Raw genomic sequence first — 19,994 nt, 5'->3', positions numbered from 1 at the left:
CTAACCTGATCCGCCACCTTCAGGTGCGTCTCCTGGAGCATAACTACGTCCGCCTTCAGTCTCTTTAAGTGCTGAAACACCCTTGCCCTCTTAATCGGCCCATTTAAACCCCTCACATTCCACCTGATCAGCCGAATTGTGGGGCCATTTACCCCCCCCACCTCCCCGTCAACTAGCCATCCCCTTTTTTAGGCCATCTCCTCACCCAGGTCTCACGCACCCGTCTGTCCCCCCAGACGGCGCCCTCCCGTCCCGACCACCTCGTCTCGTATCAGCACCCCCTTACCCTCAGCAGCAGCAACCCAGTTAATCCCCCCCCCCCCCCCCCCCCCCCCCCCCCCGCGCTAGATCCCCCTCTAGCTTGATTACTCCCCCCATATTGCTTCCGGATGTCAGCTAACTCTGGCTGACCTCGGCTTCCCCCATTCATTCTTTGACCTCCCTGCGTGTGAGGCTCCCTTCCTTCCTGCGCCCCTTTTCCCGCTATAATTTCCATAGCGCGGGAAAATACCTGCTCTTTCCTCTCGGCCCCGCCCGTAATGGCGCAGTTCCCTCTTTCCCCTTCCCTGTCCCCTTTTCCACCGGCGCCCACATTTCTTCGTGTCCCCCCCATCGGGGTGAGAAAAATTCCCCGTCCAACATTATTATACAGTAGCCCTCCCCTCTCCCCACTTTACATTTCTGTGCCACCACCTCGCTACCTCCTTCCCGACATCAATTTCTCAAGTCTAGTCCAATTTCTCACCCTGAATAAATGTCCATGCCTCCTCCGCCGTCTCGAAGTAATGGTGTTTGCCCTGGTGTGTGACCCACAATCTTGCCGGCTGCAGCATCCCAAATTTGACTTTCTTCCTATGGAGCACCGCCTTGGCCCGGTTGAAACTCGCCCTCCTTCTCGCCACCTCCGCACTCCAGTCTTGGTACACGCGTATCACCGCGTTCTCCCATTTGCTACTCCGTGTCTTCTTAGCCCAGCTCAAGACCATCTCTCTGTTCCTGTAGCGATGGAACTTCACCACTATTGCTCTTGGTGGTTCCCCTGCCTTTGGTCTTCTCACGAGGACCCGGTACGCTCCCTCCACTTCCAGGGGGCCCGTTGGGGCCTCACCTCCCATTAGAGTATGGAGCATCGTACTCACATACGCCCCAGCATCAGCTCCCTCTGTTCCTTCGGTGAGACCTAAAATCCGTAAGTTCTTCCTCCTCGAGCTGTTCGCCAGGGCTTCCAGCCTTTCTATGCACCTCTTGTGTAGTGCCTTGTGCATCTCTGTTTTTACCACCAGGCCCTGTATCTCATCTTCGTTCTCGGCTGCCTTTGCCTTCACTCCACGGAGCTCCATCGCCTGGACCTTTTGTGTTTCCTTTAGTCCCTCGATTGCCAGTAGCATCGGCGCCAGCACCTCTTTCTTGAGCTCCTCCACACATCGTCGGAGGAACTCCTGCTGTCCCGGGCCCCATACCATCTGGGCTCCCTCGGCCGCCATCTTGCTTCTCCCTTCTCTTCTCTGCCGCTGCTCCAGAGGATCCTCCGCAATCTGGCCACTACTGCCGTTCCTTTCCATCCACACCCGGGGGGACTCCTTCCTTTGTCACCTCACAGTGGGTTTGGCCGAAAAAAGTTCCCGTTGGGGCTCCCGATAAGAGCCCAAACGTCCGTTGAAACGGGAGGTGCCGAAACGTGCGGCTTAGCGCTGCATCGCCGCAACCGGAAGTCGGAGTGATGATATTAACTAATACAGATTGGTCATTGTTGAATCATCAGAATTAAATGGAAATTCCAACACTTAAGCAGACCACTCTATGTTAGTGTTAATCATCCATGTGGGCAAATAGTTCGAATCACATTTTCCCACCCTGTTCCTATTGCCTTTTAACTGCTTTTCCTTCATCCATACAAACAAATTAATGTTGAATGTTTACATCGTAGATGTCTCAACTGTGAAACTTGAAAGTGAATTTCACAACCTGACAACTCTTAAGAAATTCCTCCTGCTTTCAATTTTAAATTAAGTCTTGTGACTGAGCTCCGTTGTTCTTGACCTTTTCAACTACTGGAAATTATCTGGCATATATTCTTTCATAAATGTGAAAACTTCTATCGCATTTTGTAATTAGCACTGTTGTAACAAGGCAAGCCCTAGTTTTGCAAGTTACCTTTATATTGGCTTTTCCAGATACCAGGCAGTATACTATTGAGTCTGTATTAACTATTTCTAAAGCCTCAATATCTTTTCTATTGTGCGGAGTAAGTACCACACATGGTCCTTTGAGGTATTTAAATTTAAAAAAATCATCATTCTCCCATGGCTTTTATATCCATATCTCCGGAGATAAAAACTAGAAATCTAATGCTAATTAATTATAACATTATTTGAGATGGTGTCTGATTACTTATGAACGTGTACCCTCAAGTCCTTCTGCTCTTGCATTGAGTGTTAATCATCTTTTTTAAAAATACAAGTGCATCACCTCCCAGTTAATTCCATTGAAATCCCTTTAACATGAAGCCATTTGACGAAATCTTACAGGTTAATAGATAAATATAGTAAAATACGTGTCAGATGATTAATTTTGAAGGGGACTTTGGGTAACACATTCAATGTGTTTGAAGTGATGCTGGCTCGACAGGTTCAAATGCACGAACACAACATTGTGACAAATGTGTGTTTTGGTCCCCCTTATGTAGATTTTGTGCTAATTTATATTGTAGTTGGAAGAAAGAGATGCATTTAGAGCCACTTCCCTTCTGTGTTATAATTTTGGAATTGTGGCAATAGTGACATCAGGATACTTGAATATAAGTGGAAGAGGGAAAAAACTCTTGTGTAAGTTGGGGACCACTTCTTTACTTGGCCAGTACAGTGTCTTCAGTACTTCAGTGATGACGCTCAGTTGACAGAATAGTTCAGAATCTATTCACTGTGCAGACCTATAGATATGTGTTGTGATTTGCAAAACCTGAATAATTCCAGTAAATGTATATTTTCTATACTACTCTGATACATTTTCTAACTTAATCATATTCAATATTAATAGTTTTTTTCCCTTTCTTTCTCATCAATTTTACAGGGACTGCTGGTAACTGGTGTTGAATTTGAATCTCTCCCAGCTGCACTCTCTCTCCCTGCTGAATCTGGGCTATACCCAGTCACGCTAGTTGGTGTTCCACATACAGCAGGACAAATCAGTGTAAATGGTAAGAATTTAGGATAAACTTATGTTTAGTAGGGCATAAAGACTTTTGATAAATTCTATATTCCTAATAAGCGATTTCCTTACAGAAGAAAGCACTCTACCCAAACTGTCTATTTCATGCTGCCTACAAATGTTCATTGTTATTGTAATTTTTAAGTCACAATCCCACCACCATTTCAAATTGAATTTTTATTTGTAGGGAGCCTTAGACATAATTATGCACTGCATTTAACATTTGGAAAATGTCCCAAAGTGCTTCACAAAAGGCTTCAGGATATAATCACTGAATTACAAAATACCTTTTGGAGTAGATGACCAAAAGCATACCTAGTATGCAATGTTCTGAGAATACTTTTTAAAGGGGAAAAAGATGGAAAAAGAAAGAGGTTTGAGGAGAAGGTTTCATGGAGCTGGAGTCCTGTTGCTCACGGCTCTGCAGACAGTTGTGGGCTCATGGAGGAGAACATGGACAACAAGCTGAAGTAAGAAGAATGTAAAGTTCGAGGGGGAATTATGAGGCTGAAGGAGAATGAAGCAATGGTGAGGGTTGACTCCATATAGGAATTTAAAATTGAGAAAGCGAATTTTCAACTTGAAGCATTGGTGATTGTCTAGCCAGTGAATGTAACTGGAGAGAAAGAGATGACATGGTCAGTGGCGGAAGAAGGGGACATCTGGGATGGGCTAAGTATAGGATGGAATTAAGGGGGCGGGAGTTAAGTGGGGAAGATGACGGACGGTAGAGGGGATTGGAGGCGTAAGGGTGGTAACGTGGAACATCCGGTGACTGAATGGGCCGGTTAAAAGGTCACGGGTGTTCGCGCACCTCAGGAGCTTGAAAGCGAAGGTGGTCTTTCTGCAGGAGACTCGCCTCCGTGTGAAGGACCAGGTTAGGTTAAGGAAAGGGTGGGTTGGGCAGGTTTTTCACTCGGGGTTTGATTTGACGCCGAGGGGAGTGGTGATTTTAATTAGCAAAAAAATGGGTTTTGTTAGTACTAAGGAGGTGAGGGATCCAGGTGGGAGGTATGTGATTGTGAGTGGGGTATTGGAAAGGGCACCGGTGGTGTTGGTAAATGTGTACTCCCCAAATTGGGATGATGTGGGTTTTATGAAGGGATTGCTGGCAGCGCTCCGGGATTTGGCCACGCACCAGTGGGATCATGGAAGGAGATTTTAACTGTGTCCTGGAGCCGAGGATGGATAGGTCGAACCCCAGGTCGATGGGTAGGGTACAATAGCGAGGGAGCTGGGGTGGGGGTTATGGAGAGGATGGTTATGGCGTTTTCAGAACCCAGCGGGAAGGGAGTATTCCTTCTTCTCACACGTCCATAAGGTGTATTTGAGGATTGATTACTATGTAGTGAATCGGGAGATTTTGGTTGGGGTGGAGGGGGCAGAGTTTGTGGGGTAGTATCTCAGACCATGCTCCCCATTGGCTGGAGATTATATTTGGAACGGAGCAAGAGCAGAGGCCGGGGTGAAGGTTTGACTCGGGGCAGTTGGTGGATGGAGGTTTTTGTGAAGAGATGGGGGCGCCGATTAAGGAGTATGTGGAGTTGAATCAGAATGGGGGAAGTGTCGGCAGCCATTTTTTGGGAAGCACTGAAGGCAGTGGTCCGGGGGAAATTATTTTGTTGAAGGCTCGTGCGGATAGGGACAGGAAGGAGAAACATGACCGTCTCGTGAGCGAGATAGTGGAGGTGGACAGGGAATATTCGAGCGCGCCCACCTTGGAGGGATTGGCAAGGAGGAAAAAGTTGCAGGGGCGGTTTGACAGACTGACAACGGGGTGGGTGGCAGGGCAACTGCGTGAAGCAAGGGGGGTGCAATATGTGTATGGGGAGAAGGCGAGCCGTGTGCTGGCGCACCTGCTGTCGAATCAGGCTGCGTCCAGGGAAATATTGAAGATAAGGGCTGGGGACGTGGTGTCGGTGCCAGTACTACCAGGGATTTTGCGAGGCAGACCCGGGGGGAGAGGAGGGGGACATGGGACTGTTTCTGGATGAGCTGGAATTTCCCCAGGTGGAGGAAGCAAAGAGGCAGGCTTTGGAGGAGCCTGGGGCTGCGGGAGGTGCTGGATAGTATCAGGGATATGAAGTCGGGGAAGGCTCCTGGGCCGGATGGGTACCCGGCGGAATTTTATAAGGAATTTGCGACAGACCTGTCTCCACATCTGTTGGGGAAGTTTAATGAAGCACTGGAGAAGGGGATGTTGCCGGAGACGATGACACAGGCTAATCTTCAAAAAGGGAAGGACCCGGTGGACTGTGGGTCGGATTGAACATGGATGTGACACATCCATGTTTTTGGCGAGGATGATGGAGGACTGTGTCCCGGGGGTGATTGGAGAAGATCAAATCGGCTTTGTGAAAGGCAGGCAGCTCGCGAGTAATATATGACGGCTGTTGAATGTGGTGATGAATCCGTCGGGGGCTCTGGTACCGGAGGTGGTGGTGTCCATGGACGCAGAGAAGGCATTTGATCGGGTGGAGTCGAGGTTTTGGGAAGGTTTGGGTTTGGCCCGCGATTTGTGGCATGGGCGCGGTTGCTATATGTGGCACCAAGGACGAGGATGAGAACAAATGATTTGAGCTCATGAAGCTTTGACTGACATAGTGTAACAAGGCAGGGATGCCCGCTGTTGCTGTTTGCGCTAGCCATAGAGCCGTTTGCGATGGCTCTCAGCGGGTCGGCGGAGTGGCGGGGGATTATGAGGGGACAGAGGGAGCATCGGGTGTCGCTCTATGCCGATGACCTCTTCCTGTATGTTTCGGATCCGTTGGAGAGTATGGGAAGGATTATGGGCCTGCTGGGGAGGTTTGGAAACTTAATGTAGGGAAAAGCAAGGTATTCCCAGTGAATGAGCTGGGACAGTGGGCTAATTTAGGGGGGATGCCATTTACGGTAGCGAAAGATAGGTTTAGGTATTTGGGGATTGAGGTAGTGAGGGAATGGACGGGGCTCCATAAGTGGAACTTAACGAAGCTGGTCGAGGAGGCCAGGGAGGATCTTCGGAGGTGGAACACACTGCACTTAACTTTGGCGGGGAGGGTCCAAGTGGTGAAAATGAATATTCTGCCGAGGACCTTGTTTATCTTTCAGGCTCTCCCGATCATTATACCAAAGGCCTTTTTTCGGAAAGTGGACACGATCATCTGAGACTTGGTATGCGCGGGGAAGGTGCCGAGGGTGGGGAGGACCCTGTGGCAGAGGCAGCAGGGGGGGATTGGTGTTGCCGAACTCGCTTCATTATTATTGGGCGGAGAATGTGGATTGGGTGTGGCGGTGGTAGGAAGGAGAAGGGGTAGAGTGGGTTAGGATGGAGGAGGAATCTTGTCAGGGGTCTAGTTTGTGGGCTATGGTGATGGCAGCATTGCCAATGGCTCCGAGTAGGTATTCAGGGAGCCCAGTGGTGCAGTCCACAGTGAAGATATGGAATCAGCTGAGGAGGCATTTTAGGGTTGAAGGGATTTTGGTGCTAACGCCGCTGCGTGAGAATCATTGGTTTGAGCCGGGGGGCGGGTGGATAGTGTATACAGGAGGTGGAGGGAAGTGGGGCTGGTCAAGGTGAGGGATTTGTAATTGGAGGAAACGTTCGTATATCTGGAGGAGCCACGGGAGAGGGTAGAGCTGCCGAAGGGGTAGTGAGTTCAGGTATCTGCAGGTTAGGGACTTTGCGCGAAAGGTCTGGAAAGGATCCCTAGGTTGCCGGGATACATTTTGCTGGAGCGACTGCTGCTTCCGGATGTGAAAGGGGAGGGAAGAATTGAGGATATATACAAGTGGCTGGGGTGCAGGGAGGTGAGCGGATGATGAAGATGAAGAAGAAATGGGAAGCGGAGTTGGGAGGAGAGATCAATTCGGGAGTCTGGAGTGGGGCACTGTGTAGGGTAAACTGGACCTCCTCAAGGATGAGCCTGATACAGCTTAAGATGGTGCATATGACTCGGGCGAGAATGAGAGTTCTTTCGGGGGTTAGCAGATGAGTGTGAGAGGTGTGGATGGGGGCCAGCGGATCCCGTGCACATGTTTTGGGCTTATGAAAAATTGGGAAGATTCTGGGCAGGAGTGTTCGCGGTCTTAGCCAGGATAGTGGAGAGGAGGTAGACCCGGACCCTTTGGTTGGGGGGGGGGGGGGGGGTGAAAAAGAAGAAGAATCTGTGCCGACTGCATAGTTGATTGTTGGGAAGTATGTTTCCCTGGGTGTTTATTTGCTGTTACCTGTTTTGATACATGTTTGGAATAAAATAAAAATACATTTTTTAAAAAAGTAACAGGGGAGAAAGATGATGGGCAAACTAGACTAACTATGTATCAGCATTGGAAATGGAAGTTGGAAGGCCAAAGTGTTAATTGTGTTCATAGATGTTCAATTGTATTCAGGTGATGGACATTAACTGGGGATTCACTGACAGAAACTATTTTTAAAATTCATTTACCGGGTGTGAGTCTCACTGGCTATGCCAGCATTTATTCTCCATCCCTAATTGTCCTTGAGAAGGTGGTGGTTAGCTGCCATCTTGAACTGCTGCATCCTCTATGTGGGTGTAGGCGCACCCACAGTTCTGGATTTTGGAGGGAATTGCAGGATTTTGACCCAGTGACGGTGAAGGAACGACAATATATTCCAAGTCTGGATGGTGACTGACTTGGAGGGGAACCTCCCAGGTGATGATGTTCCCAACATCTGCTGGTCTTGTCTTTCTCGATGGTATTGGTCATGGGTTTGTGAGGGTGCAGCCGGAAAAACCTTGGTGATTCTTTGGTGAGTTCCTGCAGTGCATCTTGTAGATGGTGAACATTTGCTGCCACTCGATGGTGGAGGGATTGAATGTTTGTGGAAGGGGGGCGCAATCAAGTGGGCTGCTTTGTCCTGGATGGTGTTGAGCTTCTCGAGTGTTGTTGAAGCTGCACTCATCCAGACAAGTGGAGAGTATTCCATCAAACTCCTGACTTGTGTCTGGTAAATGGTGGACAAGCTTTGGGGGAGTCCGGAGGTGAGTTACTCGCAGCAGGATTCTTAGCCTTTGGCTTGCTCTTATGGCACAGTATGTATATGGTTGATCCTGTTCAGTTTCTGGTTAATGGTAAGCCTCCAGGATGTTGATAGTGGGGTTTCAGCGGTGGTAATGCCATTGAATGTCAAGGGGTGATGGTTAGATCCTCTCTTGTTGGGGATGGTTATTGCCTGTCACTTGTGTCGTGTGAATATTACTTAAGCTATTGTTGCGCCTAGCATGGCTGGCGGGAAATGTGGTTCCCGCAGATGGGGTCCATGGGACATTTTGGTCAGCCACGTTTTCAATGTGGCTGCTACCACTGGGCTCAATGTGTATTTTGTCGAGGGGGATCGGAGTGCTGCCGTGGCTAGGACCTGGAGGGTCGTTCCCTTGCAGGAGGCCTCCTCCATGCACCCACTCTTTGAGTTGTTGCTGCCCAGTGGTAGTATTGCAAGTTTGTCAGTGCCAGGCCTCCCTTAATTTTCCTCCTTTGCAGTGTTGATTTGGGGACTCTTGGATTCTTGCCCCTTCACACAAACACCATAATTAAGCTATCTACATTTTGGAAGAAGGCCTTGGGGATGAAGATCGACATGAACCTAGACAGGAAGAGGAACCTTGGCAGCACGTTCATTTTGATCTTCTGCACTCCCCCAGCCAGGGAGGGTGGAGTGTGTCCCACCTCTGTAGGTCCTTTTTGACTTCCTCCACCAGGTTGGTCAGGTTCCACTTGTGGATCTGTGTCCAGTCTCTGGCTATTTGGATCCCCAGGTATCGGAATCTGTTTTGGGCTATTTTGAACGGGTGCCCCTCCAGCTCAGTCCCTCCCCCGTTTGGGTTCACTGGGAATGCCTCACTTTTGCCCAGATTGAGTTTGTAACCTGGGAAGATTCTGAATTCTTTTAGATCCTTATGATTGCCTTCAGTCCTTCCTGTGGCTTTGAGCCATACAGGAGCAAGTCACCCGCATCGTGTGAAACTCTGCTCTCTGTCTCCTCTTTGGATGCTCTTCTAGTTTTTTGAGCCCCGCAAGGCTATCAGCAGGGATTTGATTGTTAATGCAAACAGGAGCGGGGAGAATGGGCATCCCTGCCTTGTGCCTCTTTGGAGCTGGAAGTATTCAGAGCTGGTGGTGTTCGAACGCTCGCCGTGGGAGCGTTGTACAGGAGTTTCACCCAGGCGATGAATCCTGCTCCAAGCCCAAACCGTTCCAGTACCTCGAGGAGGTACTTCCATTCGACTCAGTCGAAGGCCTTTTCTGCGCCAGGAAAATGATCACCTCTGGTGTTCTCTCCCCGTGGGTGGGGGGGTCATTATCACGTTCATCAGCCGCCTAATGTTCGCAGTGAGTTGCCTACCCTTGACAAAGCCCGTTTGGCCTTCCGCGACTACCTCTGGTACACACTTTCCCAGCCTTTTAGCCAGGACCTTTACGAGTGTTTTCGTATCCACGTTCAGCAGCGAAATGGGTCTATATGATCCACATACTGTTGGGTCTTTGGCCTTTTTGGCTATCAATGTGATTGTGGCCTGCGCTAGCGTAGGAGGCAAAGTGCCCCTTGCTAGCGAGTTTGTGAACATGTCCCTTAGGTGTGGGGCTAAGGCAGGTGCGAATTTTTTATAGAAGCCCATGGGAAACCCGTTGGGTCCCGGTGCCTTCCCCGCCTGCATGGAGCTGATGCTTTCCATGATTTCTCTCCGATCTATTGGTGCTTCCAATACCCCCGTCTATCCTTCCCCACAACTGGCATTTCCAGTCCATCGAGGAACTGTTTTATCCCCGCATCCCCGTCGGGGGCTCAGCGGTGTACAGCCCTTGGTAGAAGGTCTCGAATGCTTGATTGGCCTCTTTTGGTTCTGCTACCAGTCTGCCTCTACTATCCTTTACCTGTGCTATTTCCCTCGTGGCTGCCTGCTTTCTCAGCTGGTGAGACAGTAAGCGGCCAGCTTTTTCTCTGTGTTCGTAAAAGGTCCTCCATGTCTGGCAGAGTTGGTACACTTATTTCCTGATGGACAACAGGTTAAAGTCCATTTGTAGCTTTTTCCTCTCCGCCAGCAGCTCTGCGGTCGGGGCCTCAGAGTACTTTCTGTCCTCCTCCAAAACGGAATCAATCAGTTGCCTGGCCTCCCTCCCCTATCTCTACGTGCCTTGTAGGCTAGACCTCCTCATTCCGGTTGTTTCTTACGTTGTTGCCTATGGCCTGTGATGTTTTCTGGCAGAGGGCCTTGTCGGCCAGGAGGTCCGTGCCCTGCCTCCATGTGGGGTGCTGGGCACAACCCGACTCAATCCTCACATCCACATAGTGGGGAGCGTGGTCGGAGATGACTTTCGCAGAGTACTCCGCTCCTATAATTCCTGGAAGCACCTATTTCCCCATTGCAAAGAAATCATTACCTTGTGCACTTGTGAAAAGAACGCAAATTATTTTTCTCTCGGGTGTAGGAACTTCCATGGGTCCACAGCCCCCACCTGCTCCATAAATGCTCCCAGTTCCTTAGCCGCGCCAGTCTTTTTCCCCGTTCTGGGGCTCGATCGGTCAGTAAGCGGGTCCTGTACACAGTTAAAGTCGTCCCCCATAATCAGTCGGTGCATGTCGATGGCGGGGATTTCCGCCATGGTGCTTTTATAAAGTTTGTGTCATCCCAGTTGGGAGCTTACACATTCACCAGTACCACTGGTGCCCCTTCCAGGACACCGCTGACCACGCCGTATTGTCCCCCTGGGTCCGTAACCGTCCTAGCCTCTGTGAATCTTGTCCTCGTGCTAATCAATATGGCTGCTCCCCTAGCACTCATCCCGTTGCATGAATGGTATGTCTGTCCCACCCAGCCCTTCCTTACCAGTAATCTGTCCTTCTCCCTCGGGTGTATTTCCTGCAGGTAGACCATGTCCACCTTCAGGCTTCTCGGGTGTGTGAAGATCTTTTCACTGGGCCGTTAAGTCCCCTTACATTCCAGGTGACTATCCTGGTGGGGGAGTTTCTGACCCCCCGGTGCTGCGGGATCAACCATATTTACCTGTTGGTCGCGCCCCTGTACTCTGGGATTTCCCTTTGTTAGGGGCCGTCCAAAATGGCCACGGTCGCCACTCTCACCATGAGGCTGGGCCCCTTGCGCTCCGGGGTTTCCCGTTGTCCAGGGGGCACCCAACATGGCCGCCAACTGTATGTATGCCACATGGGTGCGCCCCTGCACCCCGGGGCACTTTGCTTAGGGACCCTCCAAAGTCGCTGCTTGCGGCGCCATCTTGATTCCTCGGCCTGTTCCATGCCCGCCGAGGCCTGTGCCTGTTTCGCTGCCAATCCTTTCCCACCTTTCTGCCCTTTTTCTGTTCTGTGAGCCCACCCCCTATATTCGCCTTTCTGTCCTGCCGCCCTCTCCTCTGAGAGGTCAACCGTGGCCCCCTTTACTGCTTGTCTTCCCGTGCTAGCCCTCCCTGCCAGTACGGTGGCTCTCTTCCCTGGGCTGGTTTCACCCTGTCCTTGTTCTGTTTGCCTGTCTCCGCTCCCTTCCGTGCCCCCTCACCTGTTTCCTCTATCTCCTCTCCCTTCTTTCTATCTTCCTCCTTTAATCAGAAAATGAGGTAGCACAATCCCCCTGCAACAATAGGTCTCGGTCCCGATTCGTTCTCTGCTTTCCGTCTTTTTCCCCGTTGCCCTCACTGTTGCCGCGTTTGTTCCTTCTCTAGGTTGTTTGTTCTCATGAACTCTTCGGCCTCCGCTGGGGTGCCGAAATACTGTTCTTTCCCCTTGTACATTACCCAGAATTTGGTCGGAAACAACATGCCGAACCTCACTCCTTTCTTATAGAGTGCACATTTTGCCTTATTAAATTTGGTTCTCTTTTTTGCGAGGTCTGCCCAATGTTCTGATAAAGCCTTATTCTGTGTCCTTCCCACGAGCTCAACTTTGTCTTTCGGGCCCACCTCAGGATCTTTGCCCGGTCCTGGTACCGGTGCAACTTTGCGATGATCGCTCTCGGCTGCTCCCCAGTTTTGGGTTTAGGTCGGATCGACCAGTGTGCGCTGTCGAGTTCTGAAAGGCTTGGGAAGCTGTCTCTGCCGACTAAGTTGCCCAGCATTTGGGCAATATAGTCAGTTGGGTCCCTTCCCTCCATCCCCTCTGGCAGTCCCACAACACGGAAGTTCTGTCATCTGGACCTGTTTTCCTGGTCCTCTACTTTACCTCTCAAGTTCCCTTGGGCCTCCACCAATCTCTTCACTTCGGTCTCCAGAGCCACGATCCTATCTGGTCCATTGACGCCTTTTCCACGTCCAGAATCATCCTTTGCTGGGCTTCCTTCCTTCCTTCCCAGGCCGTCTTATTGTGCGCTGGAGGGCGACCATCACTTCCGTCACCACCTCTTTCATCACCACCTGGAACTCTATTTTAATCACCTCCCTCATGGTGGTCTCCCCTTCGCCTCGTGGGTCTGCTGGTCCGTCCGCTCGTTGCTCCTGCCCTTGCCGCAGCTTCTGCCTTCTCGCTGGCCCTTTGAACCACCGTTTGCCGAAATCTTTCCTTCTACTTCTTCTGGGTTTAAAGGAGTTTTGGGTTGCTTTTTGAGCCAAATATCCGAGAAAATTCACTATTTGGAGAGCCACCTGATGTGCGTCTGCTCAGCACATCGCCGCCACCAGAAGTCTGGAAGTCCTTTTTAACTTCTTCCACCAGACTTGTCAGGTTCCATTTCAGGTGGTCAGGTGAAGCTTGCAGCATGAAAAGACTCTGAACTCCTTTGCCAACTACAACAAGAGCAATGACAACTTCTATAGCGACTTTAATGTAATGAAAAATCTGATGGTGCTTCACAGGAGTATTGTAAAATAAATTATGATCCTGAATGACATAAGGTGACATTAGGTTAGATTACAAAAGCTTAGTCAAAGATGTATGGTTTACGGAGTGCCTTGGGAGAGCAAGATGGGAGAAGTAGAGACGTGTAGAGTGGGGATTCCAGAGCTTGTGGCCAAGGCAACTGAAGGCATGGCCACCAATGGTCATAATTGGGATTGTACAGGCCAGAATTAGAGGAGTATAGTTCGCTGTGGCCTTTCATTCATGCTAATTGACATGAGCTAAGAATAATTCTCCCATAGACTTGTTTCTGTAGAAATGAAATGATGAGACGTGCTGTTCGGTAATTTGGACATTCTGAATTCTCACTGTGTGTGTGTGTACCTGAACAGGGAATGTGGCGTCTAGGGGCTTTTCATAGTAACTTCATTGGAGTGCTCATGTAAGCCTACTGTGACAGTAAAGATTATTATTATTAGGAGATGTTTTCAGTATTTCAATCTGATTTTATGCATATATACCAGGCATTTAGCTAATTTCTAACAGCAGGAACGTCAGCACCAAAGGATGAAAAACATGACCCAAATAAACTTTTAAAATTAATGGAACAACTCGAAGAACATTTGAGAACCGACAAAAACAAGATAAATGTTTGCATCTTAAATCAATCCACTATTCGACAATGAGATATTTCATTATGAAGTGGAGTAAGATGCTTTATGGAGAGAAGAACAGTGACTTGAAATTTTACCAACCGTTTCACAAAATATGTTTAATATTTCACCTATCTCTGGGAGGCCTGTAACTTTATAATTTTATCAAGGGAGATAATGCAGAATTAAATATATCTGAGTCAATTTGCTGTCTCATTTGACTGTAATAGGGTCAGAATAATGTGCGCCAGCCTCCACTAACCATGAATAACACAATGAACGATCAATGAGTTGTGTACATATGATAGTAGCACGGGTTGCAAAACTGTGCAGTCAAAGGTTATTTAACGCTGTCGTGTTTAAATTGAGGATTCAACTTTTTAAATTAAGCCATATGGCAAGCTTTATTTAAATGATTTGGTGTAGTTATTTTCTAATCATAGAATCGCTAGAGTGCAGAAGGAGACCATTCAGCCCATCGAGTCTGCATTAACCCTCTGAAAGAGGACCCCACCTAAGCTCACTTCCCCCATCATCTACCCCACCTAACCTGCACATTTTAAAATGGAATTAAAGCTTGAAATAATTAACTGGTGTTTGAAGATGCTTCGCAAGTTTTGGTTGTCATTCTGAAGCTTTGAGGTTTCCGACTGCTATTTATTCATGGTTTTCCCAGGATAATGTACAATCTCTGAGGGAAAAAGTTTCAGCAAAACAAATTATTTCTGTCCATACATTCATCACTTGAATAGCCGTTCTTGGATGCTGCATTATTTTATACTTGAATGATCTATGTAACTCGTATTGATTTTTATGTTGTTACATAGCATGGGTAATTGGGTGTGAAATTGTGAACGTTATTGAAACTCTTGAAATAAGCCATGATTAGAAGCTCTTCAGGCTTTTAATATAGTGTTTGTTTACATCAATCAATACTTCAATTTTTTCCCTGTATTTCTTTAATTACTGTTGAGAATATATTTAACAGCAAAGCAATTGCCGTTTCTGGTGTGGTAGCTATTCTCTTAGCATAACTGGAAAGAACTGACTCCTCAATTAGCTCTATAAATATCATACATACCAGCATCATAACTTTATATCTTATGGAGGTGTAATTTTTGTGTTAAACTTTCCAGACTAATGAAGAACATATGTGTCCACTACTTGCTGCTGCTGACTTACCAGATGTAGCTCTGTTGTAGGAAGCAAATTATGTTGCTTCAGTCTGTCACTCCTGATATGTGACAGGGTAGATTGTTGTGCAATCTGTTACATTTTGGGTGGTTTCCCAATTATCTGTTTGTGCTGCCATTGAGGTTTACCTCCCTCATTAGGAAGCTTGCAGTTAATATGAATAAACAGAATAGAGACTATTATGCAGAAAACAGTATGCAGGAATATGGGGAAAAAGGCACGGAAATAACACAAAGCCATGATGCTCATTTGGCGAGTCGGTGCAGACAGGATGGGCTAAATGGCCGCCTTCTGCATTTTAACAGTTCTGTGATTTTATTTTGGAAAATATTTTTATTGAATTTTCATATTTTATCTCCAACAATTCATAACTTGCAACTTACAAGACCGTGCCGAAAAAAGTACATACATTTACAATCAAGTGTCTTCACTGCAGGGTACTGTGGTGGCGCAGTGATTAGCACTGCTGCCTCACACGCTGGCTGAGGTCTGAGGTTCGATCCCGGCTCTGGGCCACTGTCCGTGTGGAGTTTGCACATTGTCTCCCTGTTTGCATGGGTTTCGCCCCCACAACCCAAAGATGTGCAGGGTGAGTGGATTGGCCACGCTAAATTGCTGCATAATTGGAAAAAATGAATTGGGTACTCGAAATTTATTTTAAAAAAAGTGCCTGGCAGTGACACCCTTAGTTCGGCATACATATTTTACAATCCTCAATATGGCCGAAGCATGTATTTACAGCTTTTTTGAAAAATAATCTTATTAGTGTCACAAATTGGTTGACATTAACACTGCAATGATGTTACTGTGAAAATCCTCTAGTCGCCACACTCTGGCTCCTGATCGGGTACACTGAGGGAGAATTTAGAATGTCCAATTCGCCTAACAAACACATCTTTCGGGACTTGTGGGAGGAAACCGGAGCACCCGGAGAAAACCCACGCAGACACGGGGAGAACGTGCAGACCCAAGCCGGGAATCGAACCTGGCGCCTATGCTTAGCCTCAGGCCATTCTCCTGTGGCTTTGTCCCTTGTCCCTCACGTTCTTTCTGCGTGCCGTTGTTCCCCCTGTCCTACGGCTCGTCCGTGTCTCTTGGGCACCCTCTCCACTCCCCACCTTACTCTGCTGGTTGCTGGCTACGAACAGGTCTTGAAGCAAGTTGGTGAAAGACTTCCACATCCTTTGGAAGCCTTCTTCTGACCTTCAGATGGTGATTAATCTTCTCCAGCCTGAGGAACAGCCAGCCTGCAGTGTTGGGTGGTTTTGCCGACCGTCAGACGAGCAGAATTCTCTGGCGGACGATCATGGAGGCTAAGGCTAGGTCGTCGGCCCCCCGCCCGATGAAGAGTTCGGGTTGATCTGATAAACTGAACACCGCCACTTTTGGTCATGGCCTCAAAGAAGGTCGTACAGTAACTGACAATCTGGGGCACTCTCAGAATGTGTGGGTGTGGTGTGTGGTTGGCTGGGTCTCCCTGGTACCATTCGCATTTGTCCTCCATCTATGGAAAGAACCCACTCATTCGCATTCTGGTTAGGTGCGCTCTGTGCGCCACCTTTAGCTGCTTTAGGCTCAGCCCTGCACACGTGGAGGTGGAGCTCACCCTGTGCAGTGCTTTGATCCAGTGTCCTCCCCCTCTCTCTATGCCTAAGTCCTCCTCCCATTTTTTTCCTTGTCTCATCCAGGGGGGAATGTACCTCCTCTGGCAGTCACCCGTACATGCCCGCACAGAGTCCCCTCCCAGGTTGCCCGTATCCAGCAGTTCTTCCATGAACAGGTGTCCTGATGGGGGTATGTTGTTTTTTCCTTGTGGAGGAAGTTGTTAACCTGAATGTTTCTCCGGTCTTTTTAAAAAATAAATTTAGAGTACCCAATTTTATTTTTTCCAATTAAGGCCCAATCCTCCTAACCTGCACATCTTCGGGTTGTGGGGAGGAAATCAAGCAGACATGGGAAGAATGTGCAAACTCCACACAGACCGTGACCCAGGGCTGGGATTGAACATGGATCCTCAGTGCCATAGGCAGCAGTGCTAACCACCATGCCACCCACATCTCTTGTTGTTTCCTATTGGTAACTGAAACTTTCCGTGACTTCCCTCATGGTCATTACTGTATCATCCGTATATATGTCCCTAACCGTCAAGAATCCCTTTGTCCTGTCTCCACCCTTTGAAGATGGCATCCATTGTTGCGGGAATGAACCTGTGGTTGTTGGAGATGGAGGCAACATTTTGGTTGGGCTGAAGTGATGTCTCATTCGCGCCCGGAGCGTAAAACGTGCGTGCGCACACGCACACAGACATCCCGAGGTAGTGTAATTCGGTCTGGGTGTGCTTAAGTGGCACTCAGCCAAGCTCTGTCCCTCCCACCAGCGAGTTTACAGGGAAGAGCTTGCTTTTGCAACCTGAGAAGGTTCCGAATTCCTTTCCTTCCATGCTGGTCCAGGGGTTTGAGATGTAGAGGAGCAGGTCATCTGAGTCAAGTGGAACTCTATGCTCTCTATCTCCCCTTTGCATACCTCTCCACCCTTTCGCTGCTCAGAGGGCAATCACCAGTGGATTGATTGCCAGAGCAAACAGCAGTGGGGATAGCGGGCATCCGTGCCTCATGCCTCTGTGCAGCTGGAGGTATATAGAGCTGGGTTGTCTGTAGGATCACCATGGGAGCGCTGTATCGTAGTTTCATCCTGGAGGTGAACCCTGGCCCAAACCCACACCGTTCAGTACCTCCTATGCGGTACTTCCATTTGTCTCTGTCTGAGGCCTTTTCTTCGTCCAGGGAGATTATCACTTCTGGTGTTCTCTCCTCGTTTGCGGTCATTATCACATTCGGCAGGTGCCTGATTATCATAGGTTAGCATAGAATTTACAGTGCAGAAGTAGGCCATTCGGCCCCATCTAACCAAAGGGCAATTTAGCATGGCCAAAAGTTCAGTGTTAGCTCCCTGCCCTTGACAAAGCACGTCTGGTCCTCCGCGACTACCTCGAGCATGCAACTCTGCAGCCGCCTCTTGTATGTTCAAGTAGTGAGATGGGCCTGTAGGACCAGCTTTCTGTCAGGTCTTTGTCCTTTTTGGGTATCAGGTGATTCTGAAAACAATACCTGCAATAGTAGAGTCAACAATGAACCCTCATTCAATATCTTGCTGCATATGCCTGATTTATTTGAATTGATGAAAATCATCATGTTGATGGACCATCTGGTTCAAGTTGAATTAATATAAATTTTCTTTTAAGAAGTAACATTCTAAACCACTAAGAATAGATCTGGAGGTTGGACTACTGTATATAACTTTTCACAGCTACCTGAATCTTTTCTGAGGCTGTCATGGATAATTGCTTTGAGATTTTGAAATGAATGAGCTCTTTTATCAAAATTATTCAACTGGGGTTATAACGAATCACAGAAGCACGGAATAGTTAGAGGGCAGAATGATGCCATTCAGCCCATGTCTGTGCCCATTCTCTGCAAGAGCAACTCATCCAGTCTCTCTTCCTTGTTTTCTCCCCAGGGGCCTGAGACACAATGGAATCTGCCTCCATCACACCTTTGGGCAGTGCATTCCAGATAATAACTTGCTGCATGGAAAAGATTTTCCTTGTCATCTTTTGCCAATCGCCTTAAATCCGTGTTCACTGGTTCTTGACCCTTCTGTCAGTGGGAACAGTTTGCCCTTTTTACTCTGTCCATATACTTAATGGATTTTGAACAGCTGTATATAGTTTCCTCTCAACCTTCTTTTCTTGAAGGAAAACAGCCCCAACTTCTTCAATCTATTCACATTACTGAAGTCCTCATCCTTGGAACCATTCTCATGTGAATATTTTCTTTAATTTCTCTAATGCCATTGAATCCTTCTCCGTGTGGTGCCTAAAGTGGACACAGTGGACCAGTGGTTTACTTTTTAGGAGGTTTATCACAATGTATTTTTGTATAAATCCCAGGATCCTGTATGTTTTATTAATCACTTAACCATGAACTATAAATTTTTTTTAGTTTTCTGCATCACACCTGCACAGCACGGTAGCAACTTGGACAGCACGGTAGCATGGTGGTTAGCACAATTGCTTCACAGCTCCAGGGTCCCAAGTTCGATTCCCTCTTGGGTCACTGTCTGTGCGGAGACTGCACGTTCTCCCCGTGTGTGCGTGTGTTTCCTCCGGGTGCTCCGGTTTCCTCCCACAGTCCAAAGATGTGCAGGTTAGGTGGGTTGGCCATGCTAAATTGCCCTTAGTGTCCAAAATTGCCCTTAGTGTTGTGTGGGGTTACTGAGTAATGGGGATCGGGTGGAGGTTTGTAGTTGGGTAGGATGCTCTTTCAGAGAGCCGGTGCAGACTCGATGGGCCGAATGGGCTCCTTCTGCACTGTAAATTCTATGATCTATGAGCCTAACTATTATTGCTTTAGCTGCATCATTCTCTCTGACTTGAGCCTTCAAAGGTTTATAAGAGATAGGGTGTATAATCATCTGGAAAGGAATAATTTGATTAGAGATAGTCAACACGGTTTTGTGAAGGGTAGGTCGTGCCTCACAAACCTTATTGAGTTCTTTGAGAAGGTGACCAAACAGGCGGATGAGGGTAAAGCAGTTGATGTGCTGGATATGGATTTCAGTAAAGCGTTTGATAAGGTTCCCCATGGTAGGCTACTGCAGAAAATACAGAAGCATGGGATTCAGGGAGAATTAGCAGTTTGGATCAGAAATTGGCTAGCTGGAAGAAGACAAAGGGTGGTGGTTGATGGGAAATGTTCAGACTGGAGTCCAGTTCCTAGTGGTGTGCCACAAGGATCTGTTTTGGGGCCACTGCTGTTTGTCATTTTTATAAATGACCTGGAGGAGGGCGTAGAAGGATGGGTGAGTAAATTTGCAGATGACACTAAAGTCGGTGGAGTTGTGGACAGTGCGGAAGGATGTTACAAGTTACAGAGGGACATAGATAAGCTGCAGCGCTGGGCTGAGAGGTGGCAAATGGAGTTTAATGCAGAAAAGTGTGAGGTGATTCATTTTGGAAGGAATAACAGGAAGACAGAGTACTGGGCTAATGGTAAGATTCTTGGCAGTGTGGATGAGCAGAGAGATCTCGGTGTCCAGGTACATAGATCCCTGAAAGTTGCTACTCGGGTTGAGAGGGTTGTTAAGAAGGTGTACGG

The 19,994-nt window shown here is 48.1% G+C and overlaps 1 protein-coding gene across 6 annotated transcripts in view; it reads left to right on the top strand.

Moving 5' to 3' along the window:
* trappc9 (trafficking protein particle complex subunit 9) overlaps positions 1–19,994 on the top strand; it is a 1,142,468-nt gene that overhangs the window by 227,056 nt on the left and 895,418 nt on the right. For all 6 annotated transcript variants that reach the window (XM_072467873.1, XM_072467875.1, XM_072467870.1 and 3 more), the window contains one exon: positions 3,070–3,196. In XM_072467873.1, coding sequence (XP_072323974.1) covers positions 3,070–3,196 — 127 coding nt within the window. The remainder of the gene's footprint in view (positions 1–3,069; positions 3,197–19,994) is intronic.

Source organism: Scyliorhinus torazame, chromosome 11, assembly GCF_047496885.1.
Source record: "Scyliorhinus torazame isolate Kashiwa2021f chromosome 11, sScyTor2.1, whole genome shotgun sequence".
Taxonomy (NCBI): Eukaryota; Metazoa; Chordata; class Chondrichthyes; order Carcharhiniformes; family Scyliorhinidae; genus Scyliorhinus; species Scyliorhinus torazame.
The sequence above is the reverse complement of the archived record's forward strand: the minus strand, read 5'-3'. Positions and strand labels throughout refer to the sequence as shown.